Source organism: Cucurbita pepo, chromosome LG15, assembly GCF_002806865.2.
Source record: "Cucurbita pepo subsp. pepo cultivar mu-cu-16 chromosome LG15, ASM280686v2, whole genome shotgun sequence".
NCBI lineage: Eukaryota > Viridiplantae > Streptophyta > Magnoliopsida > Cucurbitales > Cucurbitaceae > Cucurbita > Cucurbita pepo.
The window spans coordinates 6,093,025-6,118,960 of record NC_036652.1 but is presented as its reverse complement, the minus strand read 5'-3'; the positions used below and the strand labels follow the sequence as shown (position 1 = coordinate 6,118,960).

General features: G+C 38.4%; 4 protein-coding genes and 11 non-coding genes across 15 annotated transcripts; 7 read left to right on the top strand and 8 right to left on the bottom strand.

Moving 5' to 3' along the window:
- The first annotated feature begins 767 nt into the window (after window positions 1-767).
- LOC111811422 (protein TIC 62, chloroplastic-like) lies at window positions 768-2,792 on the top strand. The gene is made up of 4 exons (XM_023698260.1): window positions 768-994; window positions 1,262-1,456; window positions 1,756-1,956; window positions 2,538-2,792. Exons 2-4 carry the CDS (start codon window positions 1,431-1,433, stop codon window positions 2,581-2,583), a joined length of 273 nt encoding a protein of 90 aa, XP_023554028.1. The 5' UTR covers window positions 768-994; window positions 1,262-1,430; the 3' UTR covers window positions 2,584-2,792.
- Window positions 2,793-3,065: 273 nt separating this feature from the next.
- On the top strand, window positions 3,066-6,995 carry LOC111811421 (methyltransferase-like protein 13). The gene is made up of 7 exons (XM_023698259.1): window positions 3,066-3,177; window positions 3,263-3,359; window positions 3,456-3,594; window positions 5,149-5,231; window positions 5,330-5,464; window positions 5,545-5,649; window positions 6,721-6,995. The coding sequence occupies exons 1-7, from the start codon at window positions 3,092-3,094 to the stop codon at window positions 6,847-6,849; spliced, it is 774 nt and encodes a 257-aa protein (XP_023554027.1). The 5' UTR covers window positions 3,066-3,091; the 3' UTR covers window positions 6,850-6,995.
- Window positions 6,996-8,371: 1,376 nt separating this feature from the next.
- On the top strand, window positions 8,372-8,445 carry TRNAI-AAU. The gene has a single exon. It is a non-coding gene; the product is annotated as a tRNA-Ile (tRNA).
- A 257-nt stretch (window positions 8,446-8,702) lies between these two features.
- Window positions 8,703-8,776, top strand: TRNAI-AAU. Its single transcript has one exon. It is a non-coding gene; the product is annotated as a tRNA-Ile (tRNA).
- A 73-nt stretch (window positions 8,777-8,849) lies between these two features.
- TRNAI-AAU lies at window positions 8,850-8,923 on the top strand. Its single transcript has one exon. It is a non-coding gene; the product is annotated as a tRNA-Ile (tRNA).
- A 104-nt stretch (window positions 8,924-9,027) lies between these two features.
- On the top strand, window positions 9,028-9,101 carry TRNAI-AAU. Its single transcript has one exon. It is a non-coding gene; the product is annotated as a tRNA-Ile (tRNA).
- Window positions 9,102-9,205: 104 nt separating this feature from the next.
- Window positions 9,206-9,279, top strand: TRNAI-AAU. Its single transcript has one exon. It is a non-coding gene; the product is annotated as a tRNA-Ile (tRNA).
- An 825-nt stretch (window positions 9,280-10,104) lies between these two features.
- LOC111776303 (plastid division protein PDV2-like) lies at window positions 10,105-13,015 on the bottom strand. The gene is made up of 3 exons (XM_023655724.1): window positions 12,589-13,015; window positions 10,640-11,303; window positions 10,105-10,481 (listed from the first exon to the last, which is right to left on the bottom strand). The coding sequence occupies exons 1-2, from the start codon at window positions 12,859-12,861 to the stop codon at window positions 10,683-10,685; spliced, it is 894 nt and encodes a 297-aa protein (XP_023511492.1). The 5' UTR covers window positions 12,862-13,015; the 3' UTR covers window positions 10,105-10,481; window positions 10,640-10,682.
- A 980-nt stretch (window positions 13,016-13,995) lies between these two features.
- Window positions 13,996-18,871, bottom strand: LOC111776407. The gene is made up of 10 exons (XM_023655845.1): window positions 18,812-18,871; window positions 18,631-18,693; window positions 17,090-17,206; window positions 16,695-17,015; window positions 16,239-16,621; window positions 16,063-16,162; window positions 15,927-15,980; window positions 15,761-15,847; window positions 14,698-14,826; window positions 13,996-14,608 (listed from the first exon to the last, which is right to left on the bottom strand). The coding sequence occupies exons 1-10, from the start codon at window positions 18,869-18,871 to the stop codon at window positions 14,291-14,293; spliced, it is 1,632 nt and encodes a 543-aa protein (XP_023511613.1). The 3' UTR covers window positions 13,996-14,290.
- Window positions 18,872-22,786: 3,915 nt separating this feature from the next.
- On the bottom strand, window positions 22,787-22,859 carry TRNAR-UCU. Its single transcript has one exon. It is a non-coding gene; the product is annotated as a tRNA-Arg (tRNA).
- A 132-nt stretch (window positions 22,860-22,991) lies between these two features.
- TRNAR-UCU lies at window positions 22,992-23,064 on the bottom strand. The gene has a single exon. It is a non-coding gene; the product is annotated as a tRNA-Arg (tRNA).
- A 305-nt stretch (window positions 23,065-23,369) lies between these two features.
- Window positions 23,370-23,442, bottom strand: TRNAR-UCU. Its single transcript has one exon. It is a non-coding gene; the product is annotated as a tRNA-Arg (tRNA).
- A 526-nt stretch (window positions 23,443-23,968) lies between these two features.
- Window positions 23,969-24,041, bottom strand: TRNAR-UCU. The gene has a single exon. It is a non-coding gene; the product is annotated as a tRNA-Arg (tRNA).
- A 72-nt stretch (window positions 24,042-24,113) lies between these two features.
- TRNAR-UCU lies at window positions 24,114-24,186 on the bottom strand. Its single transcript has one exon. It is a non-coding gene; the product is annotated as a tRNA-Arg (tRNA).
- A 69-nt stretch (window positions 24,187-24,255) lies between these two features.
- TRNAI-AAU lies at window positions 24,256-24,329 on the bottom strand. The gene has a single exon. It is a non-coding gene; the product is annotated as a tRNA-Ile (tRNA).
- Between the last annotated feature and the right edge of the window lie 1,607 nt (window positions 24,330-25,936).

The following is a 25,936-nucleotide window of genomic DNA, read 5'->3' as shown; positions in this document are numbered from 1 at the left end:
GATAGTAAATAGTCTGATTCGGAAATTGTGATAGTTACCAGAGAACTGTAATAATATTGAAACATGAAAGATAAAAGAACTACGAGATAGCCAAGAGTCTAACGTTATGAGATCTCACATCGGTTGGAGAGGGAAACGAAGCATTCCTTATAAGGGTGTGGAAACTTCTCCCTAGTAGACATGTTTTAAAACCTTGAGGGGAAGCTTGGAAGGGAAAGTCCACAGATGACAATATCTAATAGCGGTGGGCTTGGGCTGTTACAAATGGTATTAGAATCAGACACCGGGCGGTGTGCTAGCGAGGATGCTGGGCCCTCAAGGGGGGTGGACTGTGAGATCCCACATCGGTTGGAGAGGGGAACAAAACATTCCTTATAAGGGTGTGGAAACCTTTCCTTAGTGAACACGTTTTAAAATCTTGAGGGGAAGCCCGGAAGGGAAAACCAAAGAGGACAATATCTGCTAGCGGTGGGCTTGAGCTGTTACAAATGATATCAAAGCTAGACACCAAGCGGTGTGCCAGTGGGGACGTTGTGCCCTCAAGGGGGTGGATTGTGAGATCCCACATCGGTTGGAGAGGGGAACGAAGCATTCCTTATAAGGGTGTGGAAACCTCTCCCTAGTGGACGCGTTTTAAAACCTTGAGAGGAAACTCGGAAGGGGAAGCCCAAAGAGGACAATATCTGCTAGCGGTGGGCTTGGGCTATTATTACAAAAGTAGTATTGGCCCCCCTCTCTTGTGTATTCTTATTTAAGCTTAAAGCTGCTAAACAATCTTGCTGGATCTATGCTAGGAATATGGCGCTGCACGCATTGTCGATCCACCACCTCCTAAGAGCGTTTCATCAGAACCGTCGAGCATTGCCAAAGAAAAGGAATCAGCTGAAGCAAAGCCACCCGCTCAAAGGGTTTCATCAGAACAGTTGAATATTGCAAAAGAGAAGGAATCAGCTGTAGCAAATGTTACAAAACAGTCATCATCACCCTACATTTCGTAAGACAATATGGAAGAGGCTGTTCTATATTTCTTGAACTTTTCTTTTCAAGCATCATGCTCAAATGCCTAGATTAACAGCTAATAAGATAGTAAGAAAGAAAAATGAACTCTGAATTGATTGATTATTTCTCCAGTATATATATGATTCGACGGTCCTCTCGTCGTCTGTTATTGCTGTTCGTGAATTTTCTAAGAACGTAGGCTAGGTTCGGTGAAAATGTTGTGTTATCCTTGGCATTTATCTTACGTTGTGTCTTCTTCCAGGTACGAGGATTTAAAACCTCCAACATCACCTACTCCATCTGCACCTGTTGGGAAAATAGATTTAAATGTCGTCGACGGAGTCTCATCGATCGCTCAAACGAGTTCATCAGAATCGTCAACTGAAATTGCCGAGGCGAATCCTGCACCTGCTCCTGAAAAAGCAGTGACAATGAAACCTCTCTCCCCTTATGTAGCGTAAGTGTCTTATATTCAAAGTCCCGAGACGATATAGCGTTCCACATTCTTATATTTGCTCACTGGATGCCAAGCTTTTTATCATTCTGTTCATTATGACCCCATAACTTCGGGAGAAGGGATGCTCTCCTATCTTTTGATTAGGAGCGAGAATAACTAGAAAAGTCACCGTCAACTGCTTATGCTAAGGTGACCCCTAACCTAAGCAGGGGACTACTCAAACTGAATCACGCCAACGTTATGTTTGTACCTGATCTTACACTTCCACTGATCGACTGATATACACATTACTTTTCCAGATATGAAGATCTAAAGCCTCCTACATCACCATCTCCTAGTGCACCTTCCCTATCATTTTCATCAACATCTCCCTCAAACGGTCCACCTCAGCCTGCTACCGCGAACGTAAACAGCTCAACGCCAATTCCAGAGGCAGACGACTCGAGTGAAACACATCTTCCCAAGCCAAAGAAGCTACAACCACTGTCACCTTTCACCATGTAAGCTCCTTCCTAGTTCTTTTATCTGCCTTAGTTGATTCCTTTCAAAAAGTTGCATGTTCTTATACAAAACTTCAAACAGCTGATAGGGGTAGTTTTTGTTTAGCTCATAGATTGTGGTTGAACACTCTTCTTGATTAAAAAAAAATTCCCTATTAGGTTAGGGAGTCTAGGGAGTCTGCTGCTTATTTATAGCTTAGTTAACGGTTATACATGGTAAAACTATATTTCATAGTAAATAGCTATATATGGTAGATCATATATATAGTTATATACCGATAACCATCTGGTGAAGCTATATATAGTAAGCTAAACCACAATATATATATATATATCCCCTCCAGCTTTAAACTTTATATATTCTCTCTTGCGGTACATATATGAAGTCATCAATACAAATCATTCCGCCAATATTCTTCTTGCATTTTCTCTATCCTGTTGTTTGTGTTCATCTAGATTGACTGTGTGCGTTGTTTGTATTCATCTAGATCGAGTGTGTGCGTTGTTTGTGTTCATCTAGATCGAGTGTGTGCGTTGTTGGTGCGATCCTAACCTTCTCATTTCTTATTTGATCAAACCAGGTATGAGGATTTGAAGCCTCCAGCATCCCCAACGCCCTCTCCTTGAAAAACCTTAAAGAAAGAGCTATCATCAGTTCCCTAAATGGACAGAGACAGATGAGGGGTTATACTTTCTATGTAATAATCTGAAGAACATTCGTTACTTTTTCCCGTCCAGATTCCATGGACGACTACACTGTTAAATTTGCTTATTTTGCCTGTAATTTTGATCAAAGTTGCCATTTTCATGGCATTTGCTTCATTTTATTCGTTGAATTACAGTGGGTCTTTCTCAAAAACCAAAGAAATCCATTGGGTTTTGAACGATTATAATTTAAAACCAATGATAAACGTAAAGTCACTCGAAATCTTTGTGGGTTTTCTATGAACATTCGGAATTGAGTTTCTATTGGTATATAATACAATGTTCATACGATTTCTACCTGAAATCCTCTCACTGGACTGTAAGCCCATTAAGCTTTATTGGACCGCCATCAACAACGAGAGGCCCAATTAAAGATCAATGGTTCGTTTAGGGTTATCTCCGACTTCAATTTTCATTTGAGAAAGTTCATATGGGTACGGATCAAAATCCCAAATGCGCACAGAATGAAAGCGTTGCTCCTGCAACTGCTTTGGCTTATCTTGATCCAAACTACTGGTCGTTGTTCTTCTTCTCTTTCTTGTCTGCTTCTGATATCATTTCCGTATGTTTCTAATGCTTTTTCCTGATGGGTTTGTTTCAGGGACGAGCGTTTCTCCAAAGAAGAACATTATGAGTGGTTTAAGGATTATTCCCATTTTCGAAATCTCATACTTCCTCTTCTCAAACCCGATTCATCAGTATTCTCTCTACTTTGATTCTATGTTCATTAACAATTGTTTTGATTGTTTGAATGAGCTTTCACTGTAATAATCTATTGAGTTTTGTCGTTGTAGGTGTTGGAATTGGGTAGTGGAAATTCGAAGCTTTCTGAGGAGTTATATAACGATGGAATTACTGATATAACATGCATTGATTTGTCAGCTGTTGCTGTTGAGAAGATGAAAAAACGTTTACATTTGAAGGGTATGAAAGGTGAGCTCGTAGTGTTCATCAAATGATGCTTTTCTGTGTTCTGTTCCAGTGAGATATCTTACTTCTGTCTGTTACTTTTTATGGGTTGAAACTAAATATGAAGTGCAAGTCTAGAAGAATGGTAGTCTTTAGATGGCATGATAGCCTAGGAAGCACGGACACGACACGCATCGAACATGTGCTCGATGCACTTAAAACGTGTCTATATTAATTTTTTGGATACAACTAGGACTCTGAGTTGGGAGAAGATAGATATTTTCTTATGGACTGAATCCTTATTTATTGTTCAATCCTACGGTATTTGGATGACATCTTCTGTAATAGCCCAAGCCTACTGGTAGCAGATATTGTGAGATTCCACAGTGATTGGAGAGGGAAATGAGTGCTAGTGAGGACGCTGGACCTCAAAAGGGAAAGCCCAAAGAGAACAATACCTACTAGAGGTGGGTTTGGGCTGTTACAAATGGTATAAGAGCCAGACACGGGTGGTGTGCCAGCGAGGATGCTGGGGCCCGAAAGAGGGTGAATTGTGAGACCCTACATCGATTGGAGAGAGGAACAAGTGCTAGTGAGGACGTAGGGTCCCGAAAGGAACAAGTGCCTGTGAGGATGCAGAGCCTTGTAAGGAACAAGTGCCAGTGAGGATGCAGGGCCTCGTAAGGAACAAGTGTCAGTGAGGACGCAGGGCCCCGAAAGGATCAAGTGTCAGTGAGGACGCAGGGCCTCGAAAGGAACAAGTGCCAGTGAGGACGCAGGGCTCCGAAAGGAACAAGTGCCAGTGAGGACGCAGGGCTCCGAAAGGAACAAGTGCCAGTGAGGACGCAGGGCTCCGAAAGGAACAAGTGCCAGTGAGGACGCAGGGCTCCGAAAGGAACAAGTGCCAGTGAGGACACAGGGCTCCAAAAGGAACAAGTGCCAGTGAGGACGCAGGGTCTCGAAAGGAACAAGTGTCAGTGAGGACAATGCGCCCCGAAGGTTGGTGGATTGTAAGATCCCACATCGATTGGAGAGAGAAACGAGTGCCAGCGAGTACGCTGGGCCCCGAAGGTGGGTGGATTATGAGATCCCACATTGATTGGAGAGGGGAACGAGTGTTAGCGAGGATGCTGAACCCTGAAAGGGAAAGTCCAAAGAAGATAATATCTGCCAGCAGTGGACTTGGGCGGTTGCATCTTCTTCCTCTAGTCATATCCAACTAAATCTTTCTATATCTTTTAAGATTTCAAATATCAATGATGTATCTTTTTAGTGAAGTATATTTTGGTTTTATGTTAAATTTACATGTTTTATCTATAAGTATTTCTACATCAATATATACACACATTTTATTTAAAAACAAAAAGTGTATGCAACATGTGCATGTCCTACGTTTTAGAAATTGATGCGTCGCCATGTCTGTGTTTGTGTTCGTGTCATGTCTGTCCATGCTTCTTAGATGGTAACTCACGGTTTTCCACGAACTCAAATGAGATAAACGATAGAAGGAAATGATCCGTGTACGTTTATAACAGTCTACCTTTTCTCACCTTATTCATTTTCTCTCTCGATTATCAGAAATAAAGGTGCTAGAAGCTGACATGCTAGACATGCCTTTCGGTGACGAATGTTTTGACGTCGTTGTCGAGAAAGGAACTATGGTAACGACTCAACTTGCAGTTTTGTTTTACCTCGAGATATTGGAACTTGCATTGGTTGTCTTAATTTACCATTTCGTCTGCTGTTCGTAACTTGGAAGGATGTCTTGTTCGTGGATGGCGGTGACCCGTGGAATCCTCAACCATCGACGCGATCGAAGGTCATGGCAATGCTTGAAGGTGTTCATAGGGTCTTGAAGAAAGATGGCATTTTTGTCTCAATTACATTTGGCCAGGTTTTATAATCAAATTCTTGGAACTCCTTGTCCTTGGATGTTACACTTCCTCGTTCTAATATGATTTGCCTTCTCTTCAGCCGCATTTCAGGCGCCCCTTATTCAATGCGCCCGAGTTTACTTGGTCGTTTGAGTGCAGTACTTTTGGCGATGGATTTCATTACTTCTTCTACACCTTGCGTAAGGTTAGCACGGATGTTTCGCCTTTAATTGCTTGTGTTGGGTTGGTTGTTATTTTCGGGATAGGCCGTAGATGACTTATTTGATTAATATTGCACAAAGATGACGAGAACAATGGCCACCGAGCTCTTCGAGGTCTGTCAAACTCACTCTCCTCACATTCTAGGCGAAAATACAAGATTAATGGCCACCAAACTCTTCGGGACCCTTGAAATTGACTCTCGTTACATTCTAGGCCAAAATACAACGAGAGTGGGCACCAATCTCTTCGAGAGCCCATGAACTCACTGACCTTAACATTCTAGACCAAAATACAAGATTAATGGCCACCAAACTCTTCGAGAGCCCTGAAACTCGCTCTTGTTACATTCTAGGCCAAAATACAAGATTAATGGCCACCACTCCTGAAACTCACTCTCGTTACATTCTAGGCCAACATACAACAACAGTTGGCACCAATCTCGTCGAGAGCCTGTGAACTCACCGACCTTATATTCTAAAGCCAAAATGCTCGAACATAGGCTCCGCTACTATCTGATCTACCCCTCCCCCAACAGATATTCAATATGGGACCAACACTAGTGCACACAACACATGTTCACCCACACACATTTAACTAACAACTGATTGCTCTTTGCTGCTTTTCTCCTGACAAGAAAAACGCGTCGATAGGGCCTAGCATTCACATCCGTCGGTGTTCGTATTCCAAAGGCTCCATAGTTACTTCTTTGTCTGAGTTTCAAAGCCAACCCTATTGCCTTATCAAAGATCTGGACTCATCAGCATAATAGAATCATAAATTATGAACCTTAAGTTAGGATGCCAGTATGCCCTTTTAGAGAGCCTAGTGGCTAGTTTAGACAAGGACCTGATTCCTTCTGTGAGCCATAGTTTGGACTTTCAACAACCCGGGTTCGGTTTTCTGTCAATCAAAAGTGTTCATGAACTCTCGGAATATGGTTGTCGTCATGAGTACTTTCAGTAATTCTCGACTTGATTATGCATCTTTCAACAATGGCAACAAAAGTTCGTGTATATCTTTCATTTCTAATGGTAAATGCAATCACTATTACCAGGGAAGGCGATCATCGGATGATAAAGATGAAGGTGAGAGATCAATTACACCGTCGATCTGTTTACTTCAAGACGAGCTAGAGGGTGAAGATTACATGTTCAGAACGGACGTCGATGAGCTGAATTGCTAGTAGTAGTATTATCGTATCCGTTTTTGTTTAATGAATTGTACATCAAAATCAATCATAGTTTCACTGAGATGTTATTCTGGCAGTTAGTTTTTCCCCCAAGTTCTTAATGGTTTAAGGCTTTATATATTGCTATTCATATTTGTACAGTTTCTTTCTTCAAATGGTGACGTTCGACTATGGCTTGGTTACATGTATCGGAGAATTCGAACTCCGACCTCTTGGCCGAGAGTATATGTCTTACTTAGATTAACGGATACACGGGATTTACGAGTACGGCAGGGACGTGTGTCTTTTGGGACCAAAAAAAAAAAAAAAAAAAAAAAAAAGCTAATTTGATGATTTATTGAAAGTATGAAATTAAATTAGAGGTATTTTAACTTTGTATTTATAATTAATAAAAAAGTTAATATATAATATTACAAGCCCAAAGGCCTTCAATTGCAATTGGCCTATTAGCTCTAGAGCACGTTAATAACTTGCATGGGCCATAATCATTCCTTTTGATATGATTTTTTTTTACAAACCAAAATAATAATAAATAAATAAATAAAAATTTAAAAAATTTAAAAAATTGAAAACTAAAAAAAATAAAAATAAAAAAGAATTAGACTGGACGGATATTAGTGGCATTGGACTTGTAGGCCTATTAGCTTAGCTGGTTCGAACGTCGTGCTAATAACGCGAATGTTGCAAGTTCGAGACCAAAAAAAAAAAAAAAGAATTAGATTAGACGGAAATCAGTGGCACCGGACCTGTAGGGACCTGTAGGCCTATTAGCTCAGCTGGTTAGAGCGTCGTGTTAACAACGTGTAGGTAATTATTTATTTTGATTTAAACTTTTTACGAACAAAATTAAAAACTAAAAAAAATAAAAAAAGAATTAAACTGGATGGATATCAGTAGCATTAAACTTGTACGCTTATTAGCTTAGCTGGTAGAGCGTCATGCTAATACTGCGAAGGTTCTATGTTCGAGATTTGCATGAGCCATAATTATTTATTTTGATTTAAATTTTTTACGAACAAAATTGAAAACTAAAAAAAAAAAAAAAAAAATTACACTGGACGAATATCAGTGACACTTGACCTGTAGGCCTATTAGCTAAGCTAGGTAGAGCGTCGAGCAAATAATGCGAAGGTTGCAGGTTTGAGACCTGTATGGATAATAATTATTTATTTTGATTTAATTTTTTTACAAATAAAATGGAAAACTAAAAAAAAATAAATAAATAAAAAAAGAATTAAATTGGACATATATGAGTGGCACCCATTAAATTTTTTACCAACAAAATTGAAAACTAAAAAAGAATAAAAAAAGAATTAGATTGGACGGATATCAGTGGCACCCAATCTGTAGGCTATTAGCTCATTAAAGTCGTGCTAATAACGCGAAGGTCGCACGTTTGAGACCTACATGGGCCATAATTAATTATTTCTATAAAAAAATTTATGAACAAAATTGAGAACTAAAAAAAATAAAAAAAGAATTAGATTGGAGGGATATCAGTGGCACCTGACCTGTAGGCCTATTAGCTCAGCTGGTTAGAGCATCGTGCTAATAACGCGAAGGTCGCAGGTTCGAGACCTGCATGGGCCATAATTATATATTTTGATTTAAAATTTTTACAAACAAAATTGAAAACTAAAAAAAGATAATAAAAGAATTAGATTGGACGGATATTAGTGGCACTCGATTTGTAGGCCTATTAGCTCAGCTGGTTAGAGCATAGAATTAGATTGGACGGATATCAGCGGCATTCGATCGGTAGGCCTATTAGCTCAGCTTGTATGGAAAACTAAAAAAAAATAAAAAGAGAATTAGACTGGACGGATATCAGTGGCACCCGACTTGTAGGCCTATTAGCTCAGCTGGTTAGAGTGTTGTGCTAATAACGCGAAGGTTGCAGGTTCGAAACCTGCATGGGTCATAATTAATTATTTCTATTTAAATTTTTTACGAAAGAATTAGATTGGACGGATATTAGTGGCATCTAACCTATAGGCCTATTAGCTCAGCTGGTTAGAGCGTCGTGCTAATAACGCGAAGGTCGCAGGTTCGAAACCTGCATTGGCCAAAATTAATTATTTCTATTTAATTTTTTTACGAACAAAATGGAAAATAAAAAAAAAAACAAATAGAGAATTAGACTGGATGGACATCAGTCGCACTAAACCAGTAGGCCTATTAGCTCAGCTGGTTAGAGCGTCGTGCTAATAACGCGAAGGTCGCAGGTTCGAAACCTGCATTGGCCAAAATTAATTATTTCTATTTAATTTTTTTACGAACAAAATGGAAAATAAAAAAAAAAACAAATAGAGAATTAGACTGGATGGACATCAGTCGCACTAAACCAGTAGGCCTATTAGCTCAGCTGGTTAGAGCGTCGTGCTAATAACGCGAAGGTCGCAGGTTCGAAACCTGCATGGGCCATAATTAATTATTTCTATTTAAATTTTTTACGAAAGAATTAGATTGGATGGATATTAGTGGCATCTGACCTGTATGGTTAGAGCGTCGACCTGTATGGTTAGAGCGTCGTGCTAATAACACGAAGGTCGCAGGTTCGAGACCTGCATTGGCTAAAATTAATTATTTCTATTTAATTTTTTTACGAACAAAATGAAAAAAAAAAAAAAAAAANGGTTAGAGTGTCGTGCTAATAACGCGAAGGTCGCAGGTTCGAGACCTGCATGGGCCATAATTAATTGTTTCTATTTAAATTTTTTACGAAAGAATTAGATTGGACGGATATTAGTGGCACCTGACCTGTAGGCCTATATTAGCTCAGCTGGTTAGAGCGTCGTGTTAATAACGCGAAGGTCGCAGGTTTGAGGGCTGCCAAAAGGGCTTCACATGGGCCAAAAAGAACAAAAAAACAAAATTAAGTCGCAGGTTTGAGGGCTTCACATGGGCCAAAAAAAACAAAAAAACAAAATTAATTTAAATTGTAGGCTTAGCTCAGTTTGTTAGAGTGTCAGGCTAGTAATACGAGGTTTTGATTTAAATTTTTACCAACAAAATTTAAATTAAAAAAGAAGAAAAAAAAAAAAAAAAAACTAGTTAGAGTCATACTAGTAACGCAAAAGTCGCAAGTTCTTGAAAACAAAAAATAATAATAATAAAAATAAAATTAGACCACATTAGCTCCACAACTCTAAGCCTATTAACTCACTGGTTAGAGTGTTCTAGGCACCACAACTCTAAGCCTATTAAGCCTATTAACTCACTGGTTAGAGTGTTCGGCTAATAAGCGAATGTTTGAAGCACCACATAGGCCTATTAATTCAATTGGTTGATTAGAGCATCCTGTTAATAACGCGATTTAAATCGCAGGTTTGAGACTGGCATGAACTGACTAATAACATTGTAAGTTCAAGACCTACATGGACCCTTAATAAGCTCATATTAGCAAAAGTCATATTTTTTTAAGCCTTCCCTGCACTGAGTAGCATGCCTACAGTTTCTTGGCTTATCAGTACAATCCCTGTTAGTCCTATTCGTGGCAGGCTCGTCGATAACAGTCATTGTCGACGATTCAAACGACGGGTTGTTGCTTTCCCTTGTTTTCGTTGTCGTCTACCGATCTTTCGGTCCCGTCGACAGGTTGACGCACAGATTCTTTAGCTCTTTTCCTGGAAAAATCAATCAAGAGTGAAGTTTTCTATGATCTTTGTACTGTGTCAATACTTTCTTCAAAAATTTGATCAAAAGATGAATGCAGCAGATAAGAACATTGATCGAAAACGTTTTTGCAAAGCAAAAGAATGTAAAAACTAGCATAAGCGAGGACCTTTCGGAGAACACATCTCACACAATCGTGTCGGATTGAACTGTTACCCGCTTCCATAGTTTACATCTGGTTTAGCCACAACCGAAGAAAATGGAACTTCAATTCTCTCTTTCACAACGCATCGAGCTTTCCCGTTTTCCATCACGAGGAACTTACCCGGAGGGCATCCATGGCGTGATTCATTATTTACAGCTGCAGACCGTTGAAAACGGTCCAAAGCCTTCAAAGCAGCAATTTTCGATGCAAACTTTGGTCGAAAACCAGCCAAGTGCAGTATGGATACTATGCCAACAATGGTAACCACGGATTTTGCAGCTATACTAATGAAGGATCCTAATCTATACCTCGAGTTTGTCGAATCCAATTTCGAGTGTTTCCGTTCTGATTCGTTAAGTTCCTTTGTAGCTTTATTTGTAGCAGCGCTCACAAACTTGAGTGCAGAAGGGAAGGGATGTAAGTAGCCATTACCAGGATGGCTTGGATATGGAGGAAGCATGAGATACTGGTTGTGCTGCACGGTCTCCCCAACAAAAGCTGACGCCTCGTGTATCACTTCCAAATCCTCTCCTTCGTACTTCTTCAGCTTATCCAGTAACATCTCGCGGCTATGCTCGATCTCGGAAAGGGCTACTTCCTTCTCGTACCTTTGCCGTTGTTGTAAATCCTGCAAATTAGAAGATAAAATATAAGAATGTTCTATAAAATAATATAGAAGACAAGAAGCATTCCTTATAAAGGTGTTGAAACCTCTCCTTAGCAGACGTGTTTTGAAAACCTTGAAGGGAAGCCAAAAACAGAAAACTCAAACCGGGTAGTGTCCGCTAGCGGTGAGCTTGGACTGTTACAAATGGTATCAGAGGTAGATACCGGATAGTGTGCCAGCGAGGACGCTGGGCCCCAAGGGGTGGATTGTGAGATCCCACCTTGATTGAAGGCTTTGAAGGCTTTAACATGCCAGTGAAGTGAGGCGTTGAAGGCTTTAACAACCCCAAAATTTGTACATTCTGAAGCACTAAAACCATCAGCTTTCAACTGCCTGATACTTGTAGTATTAGCAAATAAATGCAATAAAATGTTCAAATTGAGGGAGAATCATGCTCCCCATGTAACGGCTCAAGCCCGCTAGCAGATATTGTACTCTTTGGGCATTCAACTTTCCCTCAAAGTTTTAAAACGAGTCTGCTAGGGAGTAGTTTCCACACTCTTATAAAGAACGTTTCGTTCTCCTCCCCAACCGATTTGGGATCTCACAATCCACCCCATTTAAGGCTCAGCGTCCTCGCTGGCACTCATTCCCTTCTCCAATCGATGTGGGATCCCCAATCCACCCCCTTCAGGGCCCAAAGTCCTTGATAGCACACCGTCTCATGTCCACCCCCTTCAGGGCTCAACCTTTCTCATTGGCACATAGCCCAGTGTCTAGCTCTAATATCATTTGTAACCGCCAAAGCCCACTACTAGCAGATATTATCATCTTTGGGCTTTCCCTTCCAAGCTTCCCCTCTATGTTCTAAAACATGTCTACTAGGGATAGGGAGAGGTTTCCACACTCTTATAAACAATGTTTCGTTCTCCACCCCAACCGACATGGATCTCACACCCCATTCATATTTTAATTCAAGTACCAGAGAGGTAGTAAGCGCAACAATGCACCAACATATAAATGCAAGCTTTCAGACTACTAGCATATGTTTAGGAACAGAAAACAATTCCATATCTAAAATGATGCTCGAATGAATTCAATGTATACCCCAAACTGATTCAAATCGATCTTTATACAGTAAGTACTTGGACTAGACTATGCAACTTTGAGCAATCTCGACAACTATTAGATCCAAACAGGCCTACATCAATCATCATATAAGGCACAACAATTTTCAACATAAGTCGACTAAATCGAAACATATTCTTCAATCGTCATTCATAAATCAAGGAAAGAACAATCAAACCTGCAACGAAGAGAGTTGATTCTCAAGAGACTCGAGCGCACCGCAGATATTCAAAAGCCTCACCGCTTCCTCGTCTTCTTCCGTTACCTCAATCGCGTCGGCCTCACTCCGCCGCGAACCAACGCCATTATTTTCATCCACGGCGAGCCGATCATCCCGATTCTCCCAGGAAGTTACCGCCGAACTCGTGGTGGTGGTGTTAACAGAGCTTCTAATCTTCAGCCTCAACTCTGTCGCTCTTGCTAAAATTATAGCCGTGCTTTGTTCTTCCATCTCTCCCCACACCAAACCAAACCCTACGAGAGGGTTTTCGAGGAACAAAAATGGCGGATTAGGGTTTCTTCTGAAAGTGAAGATGACAATGGAGGAAAATGTCTCACACAACCGCCAAGCTATGAGGTCTGTGGCAGGTGCTTCTTTGTTGGGATTCGACTTTCAAGCTCAAATTTATCATATATATATATATATATATATATATATATTATAATCATATTTTATGAAAAAAACAGTTATGGTAGTTTATACGCTTCAAATTTTTTAAATATTTAATCATTTTTATTTATTTATTTAAAAGTATTTTTTTTTTTTAAATTTGATTGTCAACACTATTAACGTCATTTAGAATTGATGTAAAATCCACTTAGATTAAAGAATTATTTATTATTTTTGTGACATCAGAATAAATGAGAGGTACATAAATAAACCGAGACTACGTTAGATGAAAGTGATTCTAAGGATTGGATGGGTAAAAAAGCTTAAAAAATTGAAAATTGCTACCTATATGTATCAAGCCCACCACTAATATATATTGTCTGTTTTGACCCGTTTCGTATCGCGTCTGGTAGGGAGAAATTTCTACACCCTTACAAGGAATTGTTACTTATTGTCGTCAATCTTATCGTTTTTTAAAAGGGTTTGATGGGAGAGGTTTCCACACTGTTACGTATCATCATCAACCTCACTATTTTTAAAACATGTTTGCTAGGGAATGATTTCCACACCCTTGAAATGTTTCGTTCCCCTCTTCAATTGATGTGAGAAAACACGTCTGCTAGGGAATGGTTTCCACACCCTTATAAGGAATGCTTCGTTCCCCTCTTCGATTGATGTGGGATCTCACAATCCACCTTCCTTATGGTCCTACCGTCCAGTGTCTGGCTCTGATACCATTTGTAACCGTCCAAACCAACCGCTTGAAGATATTGTCCACTTTGGCTCGTTACATATTGTCCTCAATCTCACGATTTTTAAAACGGGTATAATAAGGAGAAGTTTCCACACCCTTATAAAGAATGTTTTGTTCCCTTCTCCAATCGACGTAGGATCTAACATAACACTAGTACGACTTTTTAGGTAAAGCTCATATTTGAAACAACCATTTGGCGAACTTCCTTAGAACAGATATAGACAAAATCAAAGCATTTTGAGACATTACATCAACAATAACAGACATCAGACAAGACATCTTAGTATGACAGTTGAATCATAACCTGCTATTCCTGTTTTTGACTGACAAAACAGCTCAATTTTTGGTCCAAAACTCACATTTTTCTTCCCCTTTTGGATTCAACATCATGAGCTTGCTTGGTAAGCCATTGCTATGATTCATCTGTCATTCCAAGGTGCAATCACGAGCCGTCCTTCAACGCCAAACGATCGAATCTCGCTCGACAAAAATGTTTCAGATTTCGGTATGAAACTATCAAGACAGGGACTGGTGGCATCCCAATTCTTTGGACAGCAGAAAGCTGAAGGTGAAGTTGTGAGGTATCCACCCAATACTCTTCCACAACTTCTTTCGTTGCAGCTGCCGACTGTCGTTTAAACACCCGTCGAGCCTTAGACGCTCGACAACGTCCTCCAAATCTTCCACGCATAAGCCAGAATCCTTGGCAAAGGACTCTACAATCTTGGGGAGTAGAATTCTCTGCCCTTTGTGTGTCCTCAAATTTGAAAGGATGTAGTCTTCTTTTGCAACCTCCAGCTCCTCATTCAGCCTCTTCGCCGTATAGACACGAACCTACGTAAAATAACAAATAGCGATTTCAAAACTGGTTTCGTTCGAAGCTTGGATTGATATCAATACTAGAATCAGATGTTATAACATACTGCTGGATCGGAATGGCTCCCGCAACATAGAGCGAAGTATAACCGAGGTTCGGGGTGGTTGATTCGATAGGATTTCTGTGCATCGTTGACCTTAAGTTTCGTTTTCGACGAGAGGAACAAGTGCAGCCACTAATCAAGCAACAAATCAGTCAGACATTGAATGTACTGATATACATTGGTGACACAAATTCCGAGAACATAAACATAATTTTGAGATTGTGAGATCCCACATAGGTTGGGGAGGAGAACGAAACATTCTTTGTAAGGGTGTGGAAACCTCTCCCTAGCAAACACGTTTTAAACCCTTGAGGGGAAGCTCATAAGGGAAAGCCTAAAGAGGACTATATCTGTTAGCGGTGGCTTGGACTGTTACAAGTAGTATAGAGTCAGTCACCAGGTGATGTGCCAGCGAGGATGCTGCGCCTCAAAGGGGGTGGACACGAGGCGGTGTGCCAGTAAGGACACTAGGCTCCGAAGGGAGTGGATTGGGGGGTCCCACATCGATTGAAGAAGGGAACGAGTGTCAGCGAGGACGCTGAGCCCCGAAGGGGGGTGAATTGTGAGATCCAATATCGGTTGGGGAGGAAAGCGAAACATTCTTTATAAGGGTGTGGAAACCTCTCCCTAGCAAGACGCGTTTTAAAACCTTGAGGGAGTTCAGAAGGGAAAACCCAAAGAGGACAATATCTGTTCGCGGTGGGCTTGAGCTGTTACAAATAGTATTAGAGTTAAACACCGGGTGATGTGCCAGTGAGGGGCTCAGAGGCTGAACCCCGAAGGGAGGTGGACATGAGGCGATGTGCCAGCAAGAATGTTGGGCTTCGAAAGGGTGGATTAGTGGGTCCCACATCGATTGGGAAAGGGAATGAGTGCGAGCGAGGATAGAGGGGTGGATTGTGAGATCCCACATCGGTTGGGGAGGAGAGCGAAACATTCTTTACAAGAGTGTAGAAACCTCTAGAAACCTCTCCCTAGCAGAAGTGTTCTAAAACCCTGAAGGGAAGCCCAAATGGGACAATATTTGTTAGAAGTGGGCTTGAACTGTTACAGAGATGATACTAACCTGTCCCGGACGAGGCAAACGACACCCGAGAATCGAGCTTTGTATCATATCGACACTTATTACGTGTCCCCCAACATTATACGCGGCCTGGAAAGTACAGCAGCTAATGAAATAAGTACTTAGAGAATTTATTTTGGTTAATGGATACAACAGAAGCTATCCTCACCTTGAGTATCAATGTCTTTAAACTGTTCTTGGGGATACCATATTGCAAATAAGCCTATAGAACAAAGTATAATGAACATTCACTAGCAGGCTTTATCATTATCAAAGGAAAAACACAGAGCTTGTGCTGAACTTACATGCATTACGAGCGCGTTGTGTACATTAATCCAAAACGCGAGTTTTTCATCGTGTTTCATGACTTTGAGATCGACATCTTTGAGCCGAGAAGTAAGTGACCTGCCAACAGCGTAGTGACGATATCAGAGTCATGGCATACAAAACAGATAGCTTCTTTGAATGAGGTATCTATCACCTGAAGCCTTGTAGCATGTGGTTGATATCTATGTCCTTCATTCTTTCTCTAGAAAGCCATTGCACCTTCAACATCGTGTCGTACGGTGCACTAAATTCTCCGGTGTGAAACGAGTTCTCGAAATTCGAGTTAAACGACTTCTCGTAGTTCCTCATACTGCACACGTCTTGTAAAGAAAGTTCATACATGGATGACAACGGTGAGATAGGAGAACGATTCTTATGATTCGTCAAAGGAGGTTCGGTCAGTTCGCGGTATATTGCAGAGATGGACTTGATCATCTCCTCAGCAATCCAGTTAGGCGACTCGTCTGCTCGATCCGATATCCAGGCACCGAGGTGCTCCCCGAGGCTCGTAGAATTCGAAGCATCAACTCGAGATTGCTGAAAAAACAATGTAAAAGTTCCCAAATGAGAGGAGTTCTACCTTGTCCAAAATGGATCAACATCAAGTTACCTCCAGCATTGATAATGGAAGGGAATGGTATGAATCTACTGCTTTAGCCATATACTTTGATAACGGATAGCTTCGAGATGAACCGGGCGATCTCTGCGAAAGAGATGAATAGCTGCGGTGAACGTGTAACGACTTCTCTGGTTCCTCGTCTTCGTTTCGTTCTTTACATTGATTGCCAAATGATTCTTGGCTATCATCCATGGTAGAAAAAGAGGATACTTGTTGCTCGAAAGTTCGTCGGTATAACGACAGGAGATACTTTTCCAGATAAACGACTTCTAACTCCAAGACGGCTATTTGTTTAATCAGATCCATCTCAGCCTAACATTGATGAGAACTAGTAAGACTATGTACAACAATGCAAGTATGTATGGAAAGTATGGCCATGACGTTACCTTCGGAATCGAGTTTTCGGTAGCGGAATGAAGTGCGAGAGGCTGATAGTTCATTGCCTTCTCCAAGGCGTGGCGAATGATGAACTGGCTTTGTAATTGTTCTTGAAGCTGTAGAATCTGCAGAAAAAAGAGCAGGGAGCAGGCTAAGGAGACTGTATAAGAATATCAGAAATGAGCTTGATTCAAAGATTTCATAGTCTTATCACGTGTTAGCAACAGTTTCACCGCAGATATTATCCTCTTTGGGCTTTCTCTTTCGGGCATCCTCTCAAGGTTTTTAAAACGCGTTTGCTAGGGGGAGGTTTACACACTCTTAAAAAGAATGTTTCGTTCTCCTCCCCAACCGATGTGGGACCTCACAATCCACCCCCTTCAAGGTCCAACGTCCTCGCTGGCACTCGTTCCTTTCTCTAATCAAAGTGGGACTTGCTAGCACACCGCCTCATGTCCACCCCCCTTCGAGCCTCAGCCTCTTCGCTCGCACATCGTCCGATATCTAACTCTGTGGGACCTCCAATCCACCCCCTTTGGGGTCCAACGTCCTTGTTGGCACACCGCCTCGTGTCCACCTTCCTTCGGGGCTCAACCTCCTCGATGACACATCGCCTAGTGTCTAACTCTTGAGGCTTTCCCACTACTAGCAAATATTGTCCTCTCGAGGCTTTCCCTTTCGGGCTTCCCCTCAAGGTTTTTAAAACGCGTCTACTAGGAAGAGGTTTCCACACTCTTATAAAGAATGTTCTGTTCTCCTCCCCAACCGATGTGGGATCTCACTATCCACCCCGCTTCAGAGCCCAACGTCCTTGCTGGCACACTGCCTTGTATCCACCCCCCTTCAGGCTCAGCCTCCTCACTGGCACATCGCCCGATGCCTAGCTCTGTTACCATTTATAACAGCCCAAGCCCAACGCTAGCATATATTGTCCTCTTAAGGCTTTCCCTTTCGGGGTTCCCCTCAAAGTTTTTAAAACACATCTGCTAGGGGGAGATTTTCACACTCTTAAAGAAGTTTCGTTCTCCTCCCCAACCGATGTGGAATCTCACTATCCACCCCACTTCAGAGCCCAGCGTCCTTGCTGGCACACTGCCTCGTGTCCACCCCCCTTCGGGGCTCAGCCTCCTCGCTGGCACATAGCCCGATGCCTGGCTCTGTTACCATTTATAACAGTCCAAGCCCACTACTAACATACATTGTCCTCTTTAAACTTTCCCTTTAAGGTTTTTAAAACGCGTCTACTAGGGAGAGGTTTTTCACACTCTCCTAACGAATATTTCGTTCTCCTCCCCAACCAATGTGGGATCTCAAGAACACTACTCCTAAATAATCCACAACCTAAGCACCCCGCGAAACACTAAAGTTTATAGAGTCAGAAGTTCGAAATAACGTCGAACTTCTCGACATTTCTTATCCCGTTGCAGAACTTACGCCCTATCGACATGATATCAACAGTTTCTCCATGATTTTAATACCCTTTTCAGATTGAACTCAATGGAACTTCTACAAAAACAAAGCCATTACAGGCCTAGAAGAATGTCCATACCTCCTGCTTCAAGGAATTCTGAACATCCCCATCAAGAACTTGCTTTGTATTGCCCATTTCCTCCTAAAATCAAAACAAAAATCCATAAACATCTCCCGTAGAACAGCAAAAATCATTACAACAAAAACATTCTAATAAACTTTCATCTCCAAGAAGCTAAATGTTTGCTATGAGAGACAACCGTGGCAGACAAGACATACAGACCAAATCTTCTCATAGAAACATCGTATGTTCTCACCATTTCTTGTCGGTATGAAGCCTTTTCAAATGACCATCAAAAAGAAGATGGGGTTTTCTCGAATCGAAACATGGGTCAAGAAGAATCTGAACCGACGATGGGGGTTTGTAAAAAACTTCGATGTCTTTAAGAAGCCATTACAGAGACAAAAAATGGGTTCTGAATCAATGTCGAAAAAACAAGGAGTGAAACAGTATTAAATGCAGTACGACAGTGGCTCTAGATATCGACGAACGCTAAAACAGAGACAGCAAAATTCATAGATGAACAATCCAAACTAAATTAATGCAAGAGAATAAACACTGGTGGGAAAGAACAAGAAATGCAGTGTGGTGGATGGATACTCCTCATGGGAGACAATCTATCAAATGGGTTTGCTTTTATTTATATAAATCCAATCAAAATATTAAAAAGTTTTGTTTTTTAATTTAAAAAAATACACTTGACCCTTCGTAAATATTTCAAAAAGAGTTGTTTTTATTGAGGTCGGAGTTTTGAATGTCTATATGTTGAGGATGGTTGGTGGGGAGTCCCACGTCCACTAATTAGGGGTGGTTGTGAGTTTATAAGTAAAGAATACATCTACATTTACATAAGGTCTCTTCGAGAAACCAAAAGTTAGGTAACAGAGAGTTTACGCTCAAAATGGACAATATCATACCATTGTGGAGATTTGTGTTTCTTTAATATGGTATTAGAGCTAGACACTGGATAGTGTGTCGTCGAGGACGCTAGGACACAAAGCATTCGCCTGGTATGCCAGCGAGGATACTGGGACACAAAGTCATTCCTTATAATGGTGTAGAAACCTCACACATTTTAAGACCGTGAGGCTGATGGTGATATGTAACAGGTCAAAGTAGACAATATCTTTTAGCGGTCAGCTAGCCTTACAAAGGGTATTAGAGCTAGACACTGGGTTGTGTGCCAACAAGAACATTGAGTCTCACGGGGTTGGATTGGTTGGTTGGAGAAGAGAACCAAACATTTTTTATAAGGGTATGCAAATGTCTCCCTAATAGACCAGACAACATCTGTTAGCGATGGGCTAGCCTTACAAAGGGTTTCAGAGCCACCACCAACAAGGACACTGGGTCCTAAGGAGTTGGGTTTGTTAGTTGGAGAGAGGAACCAAACATTCTATATGAGTATAAGGGCGTGAAAATGTCTCCCTAATAAACCAGACAATATCTACTAGCAGTGGGCTAGCTTACAAAAGGGTATTAGAGCTAGACACCGAGTGGTGTACTAACATGGACACTGGGCCCCTAAAGAGAGTGGATTCGTTGGTTGGAGAGGGGAACGAAGCATTTTTTATAAGGGTATGGAAACCTCTCCCTAATAGACGTATTTCCACACGAAACTCGATATTTGTTGTCCCGAAAAGATCAATACTCGAGTGAAGTAGCGAGATAAAAAGAAGGCTTAAAAGGTATCCAATTTTTGTTTGAATGGTCCCTATTGTTAGAAAGGCAAATTGGGGTTAGCTTTGAAGCTTTTTGCATTGCATTAAAAGAAGGAAAACCAGTTGAAAATCTCAGAAGCAGCAAAGTGAAAGGACAAAAAGAAAACAAACAGCCAGCTGACTTCGACAAATCATTCAAAAAGTTGTCTACAACCAAAAATGGACCCAATTTCGACCTGTTCGTCTTGGTACCTCAACAACTCGGGTCCTCACGCTTAGATAAGATGAACGACAAGAGTCTTTCACAAACTCGAGTTCAAGACCTTCGTTTCAAATCTAGAGAACCGTTCGTAAATGAGAAGTTCCAGCCAACTGAGAATAACCACACGATCAAAGGGGACAATGATAATATTAGTTCAAAATTTTACGAAATGGGTTTAAACTCCTAATTCATATCGAACACGTTTTTTTATTACGAGTATTTTGTGTGTCAATTGATATCATAACTGGTTAATTCGAACGTATTTCAATGGACAAGACATCAACGACCATTCTAAACGTAAATAACCATTATATGATGCAAAATTTTAAACCTATAATATTTGGCTTATATTATGAAAACACATAAAATTACTCTACACAATATTAGAAACGTTTCAGATTTAAGAAATAAAAAACTAGAAACGTGGACGTTGTCAAAATGGACCTGAATGACTCGAGATCGAACCATATTAAAAAAAAAAAAAATTATAATGGGAAATTTGACTTTGGGGAAGTTGACTGCTACTACTAACCAAAAATGATTCACAAGATTTTATTGGAGTTCGTGGTTAAATATATAATATATTTTTTAAAAAATATAATTTATTATCTAAAATTAAAATAAATCATACCAAGAAAATACACACATTAATGTGACAAAAATATGGTTGATAAATATAAAAAAAATATATTATTAAAAATTAATTGATATACTAAATTTAATAAGTCCATAATTCATAATATTTTTAAAAAATATATTTAATATAAAATTAAAATTTAAAAATGTATATTTTTTTTATTTTTTTAAGTTAGTTCAAAAATTAATATTTTTTAATTAAAAAAAATCAAATAACACAAATAAATTGGTAATTTAACCTCTTTTTTTTTCTTTTTTTCCCCATTTTTATATTACATGAAGAAGCCAAAAATGTAATAATTCCAATAAAAAAAAAAGATTATTAGTAATAAATTTTGTAATTTATTGAAAAGCCAAATGTGAAACTTCGTATCCAAACAAAACAAATTAGAAGTTTATGGATCGATGATATTTAAATTATTTTAATATATATATATATATATATATATATATATATATATATATTTATTTATTTATTTATTTATGTTATTTCTTCGAAAAAAGTCAACCACCAATTTTTTAATTAAAATTAAAAAAAAAAGTCCCAAGAAACTGACAGACATGCTTGAAAACAATAAAACCTGTTTTTTTTTTTTGTTGGTTTTTTTAATAATAAAAAATTGATATAATTTGTTTTATAGCATAAAAACAAAACATCTTGTAAATAAATAATTATTAATTTGTATTTTTTATAAATAATTTTAATGCTCAAGATTTCATTAAAATTGAAAAAAAAAATTTGAAATCGTCTCTTCAATAATAATTTATTATATTTAGCTTTTTTTTTAATATATATATATATATATTAAAAAAAATAGAAGTGTGACAGTGTTTGGATTTCATAAAACGATAACATTGAGATTATAAATTAGATTCTAAGAAAAAAAAAATTATTATATATATTTGTTTTTTTTTTTCTCGGGAAAATTTAGTCACCATTTTTTTTCCCGAGAAATAAACAGACATACTTCAATTTTCTGATAGGGCAGGGAGTCATTAGCTAAGTTAAGCTAACTTTAATATTAATAAAATATTGTCTCTTTCTCGTTTTATCTGAAATAAGATTTTAAATCGCAGTTCAATGATCTTCCTCTCGAACGTAGTATTGCTAAAGTCTCCTCTCAAATAGTCATCTATCTCGAACAACCCTTTTCTCTTCTCTAGAGCTCATTTTCCGTTCGATTAGCTCTGATACCAATGGTTAATAACTATGTCATTGAGCTCATTTCTCTTCTCTAAAGTGAGAGACTTGACTCTGATACGAAGTGTTATGAACAATGAATCCTTCGGGTATTTTTAAAAAAAATTTCTTTAAAATAAAATTTTAAAGATAATCTAAAAATTCAACTTGAAAATCTATTAAATCTGTAATTTTCTATTTTAAAAATATAATAAAAAGACAAAACATTAATTAAATGGCCCTCGTATTTCGTTTGTTATTGAATTTTGGTTCCAATTATATTTTAATAAGTTGTTATTATCAAGAAGGTTCTGATTTTGGACCAACTAAAAATTTTATTTTATTTATCGAAAAACTCCATTAATATAATAATTAGATTTATTATAATAATTAGATTTATTATTTTTTTACGGTTACAGATTATATGGGTGTGATCACGCTCGATGGGATTCGAACCCACAATCCCCTGATTAGAAGTCAGATGCCTTATCCATTAGGCCACGAGCGCTTGTTCTAGACGATAATTTCCAACTTTTGTCATCCTTATAAATGTGATAAAATAAAGGATAAAAAGGCCGATAAGACTCGTACCTAAGATTATTGAGAATGACTTTAAAAAAGAATTGAAGTTGCGGGTCATCACGCTCGGTGGGACTCGAACCCACAATCCTCTGATTAGAAGTCAGATGCCCTATCCATTAGGCCACGAGCGCTTGTTTTAGACGATAATTTCCAACTTTTGTCATCCTTATAAATGTGATAAAATAAAGGATAAAAAGGCCGATAAAACTCGTACCTAAGATGATTGAGAATGACTTAAAAAGAACTGAAGTTGCGGATCATCACACTCGATGGGTTCGAGTCCCTCTGATTAGAAGTAAGATGCCTTATCCGTTAGGCCACGAGCACTTGTTTCACATGATAATTTCCAATGTGATAAAATAAAAGAGAAGCAAGGGCCATAGGACTTGTACCTAAGATGATTGAGAAAGAATTGAGAAGTTACGGGATAAATCATCACGCTCGGTGGGACTCGAACCCACAATCCTCTGATTAGAAGTCAGATGCCTTATCCATTAGGCCACGAGCGCTTGTTTCACATGATACTATATTAAAGTAGGCATACATGAATGAACCGAGACCACACTCGAATTATAGTAATTATGTGAAGATAAGATGATTGAGAAACTTGCATGAGCATATAAGTGAGAATAAGACATGTATATTAAGTAAAATAAAAATCGGTCACGCCCAATAGAACTTAAATCTACAATCGTCTTGTTAAAAGTTAGACGTCTTATCCATTAGGCTATAAACACTTGTTTAACGTGATATTTTAATAAACTAGACATACACGAATGAACCAACACCACACCCGAGTGAGAGTGATTAAGAAGATAAGATGATCGAAAAAGACTTATGAAAATTAAAGTTATTACTTCTACCAACTACGTGTATCTACTTTTCGGTAACTCAAATTTGAATAACCTCTTAAAAATATGTACGTGAGAATAAAACATACAAAAAAATCTAAGTTAAAAATACAAATTAACCATTGAAAGTTAAATATACATTGAATATAATGTCCATAATTTAAGACAAAAAAAATTAATTGATCACGCCCGGTGGGACTCGAACCCACAATCGCTTGATTAGAAGTCAAGCGCCTTATCCATTAGGCCACGAGCGCTTGTTGTTTGTAAGTCAAAATTAGTTAATTAAATATATTAAGTATTCATGTCAGAAAGACTACAAAAATAATCACGCCCGGTGGGACTCGAACCCACAATCGCTTGATTAGAAGTCAAGCGCCTTATCCATTAGGCCACGAGCGCTTATTGTTCAATCAATCTACACACCAAATTAACTAAAAGAAAATAACTAAAATTATTGGAAAAAAGCTTTGGCCCATGCAGGTTTCGAACCTGCGACCTTCGCGTTATTAGCACGACGCTCTAACCAACTGAGCTAATAGGCCAATTCGCAATATTAGTAAGCTATTTATTTCTTGTTCAAGTTTTATATACTTGAATTCACGTTATTAACACGACGCTCAACTGATTACATCTATTTTATTTATTTTCAAATGTTTTAATTTAAATTTATAATTTAATATTCAAATAGTTAGAAATTATTTTTTAAGAATTACAAGAGAATAAATAAAAAAAATTATGAAATTAAATTAAAAAATATTTATATATAATTGCATGGTAATCAAATATTTTTTTTAAAAAAATTTATTATAAATTTGGGTTAATTCCGTTCCACCCAATTTAGTTTTAGGAAAATCAATTAACAATCCAATTCATAAATTTTTTCTTATTTAAATTCAATCTAATTCGATAAGTTCATAATCTAACTCAAACGGTACAAATCGGGTTAGGTTGATCCAACGTCTATACTATATGCTTGTAAGAACCAGATACATTTAAGCATTTATATATTTCTTTAAGCATATAAATTATTACGAGTCATCTTTTATTTTATTACTAGTTTTTTCCAATATTTTTCATTTTTTATTTTTTTTTTATGATTTTAGTCGTTTCGATCATATCCAATCATCTTATATTGGTTACCTTTGAATTGTCAAATTATACAGGAGTTCGAGAAACAATTACTTGAACGAATTTTCTTCATTGAAAATCACCGAATGTCATGTATTGATTGCAAAAAGAGATTTGTTTGGTTTGTTCGTATAAATGAAAAGAAAATTGGTCTTTGAAATTTCTTTGAAAGTGACTTCTAAGTTCTACCTATCTTTAGGTTCGGGTTGAAATCGACGTTTTTTTTTCAGAGAATTTGATGTCTATTCGACCGACTTTTAAACATTTCTTAAAACAATTATCTCAAAAGCTATTAGATTCTCGAGTAAACCTTTTATAAATTGACAACGATAACTCTCTTAATAATGAACGTTTTTTTCAATTCAGTGACAAAAATCCAAACGTGTTATTTAAGTCATTACTTTGTACAATTAAGGGTATTAATGTAATTTTGAAAATTTAGAGATATTACTCACACGTTTAAGAATATGAATGAAAGTTTGGAACGTTCATGGGTCGATCGAAACGAAATACGAAATTGAATGGTATTTTATATAATTTAACTAAATCTTTCGAAACTCGCAAATTTCAACGAAAATTCAAATCTAGTACTGTTTTAGACATATATTCTACAGTAACTTGAAATTTCGAGTTATTGGATTGGTGACCCGAATGACCTAAATAGAGTTCACAACTCAACCTAATCCAACCATCTATTTTTGGGTCGGGTAAAATCCTATTTATCTACAATATATTCACGTTAATAACTAAAATCTCGTAACACTCAAATATCAAATATTCACGAGTTACAACTCATCATTAACCTATGCAACAAAAATAGGATCGAGCTGAGTTGAGTTATATTTTCGGGGTGATCGGGTTAACCTAGCCAAAAAAAAAACTCCAACAAGTGAATCGAACTCAAATTTCGATTTTTTTAAACATTCAAGCCAAACTAAACAAAAACAAAACCGAACCACATGACTCTAAGATAATCCAGATGATCCGAGTCATATGAATAAACATATTTTATACTATAATT

Bases quoted from the DNA above. Each gene is read 5' to 3' on its own strand.
- LOC111776407 (XM_023655845.1), bottom strand. From the start codon at position 18,871: ATGGTGAGAACATACGATGTTTCTATGAGAAGATTTGGTCTGTATGTC. The intron at 17,207-18,630 runs GTATGGACATTC...TTTTTTCTGCAG, and splicing joins AGAATTCCTTGAAGCAGGAG to ATTCTACAGCTTCAAGAACA. The intron at 14,609-14,697 runs GTATGTTATAAC...TATTTTACGTAG, and splicing joins GGAGCCATTCCGATCCAGCA to GTTCGTGTCTATACGGCGAA.
- LOC111811421 (XM_023698259.1), top strand. From the start codon at position 3,092: ATGGGTACGGATCAAAATCCCAAATGCGCACAGAATGAAAGCGTTGCT. The intron at 3,595-5,148 runs GTGAGCTCGTAG...CTCGATTATCAG, and splicing joins ACATTTGAAGGGTATGAAAG to AAATAAAGGTGCTAGAAGCT. The intron at 5,465-5,544 runs GTTTTATAATCA...CCTTCTCTTCAG, and splicing joins TCTCAATTACATTTGGCCAG to CCGCATTTCAGGCGCCCCTT.
- LOC111811422 (XM_023698260.1), top strand. From the start codon at position 1,431: ATGAAACCTCTCTCCCCTTATGTAGC. The intron at 1,457-1,755 runs GTAAGTGTCTTA...TTACTTTTCCAG, and splicing joins CCTCTCTCCCCTTATGTAGC to ATATGAAGATCTAAAGCCTC. The intron at 1,957-2,537 runs GTAAGCTCCTTC...TGATCAAACCAG, and splicing joins CCACTGTCACCTTTCACCAT to GTATGAGGATTTGAAGCCTC.
- LOC111776303 (XM_023655724.1), bottom strand. From the start codon at position 12,861: ATGGAAGAACAAAGCACGGCTATAATTTTAGCAAGAGCGACAGAGTTG. The intron at 11,304-12,588 runs GTTTGATTGTTC...TCTAATTTGCAG, and splicing joins ATCAACTCTCTTCGTTGCAG to GATTTACAACAACGGCAAAG.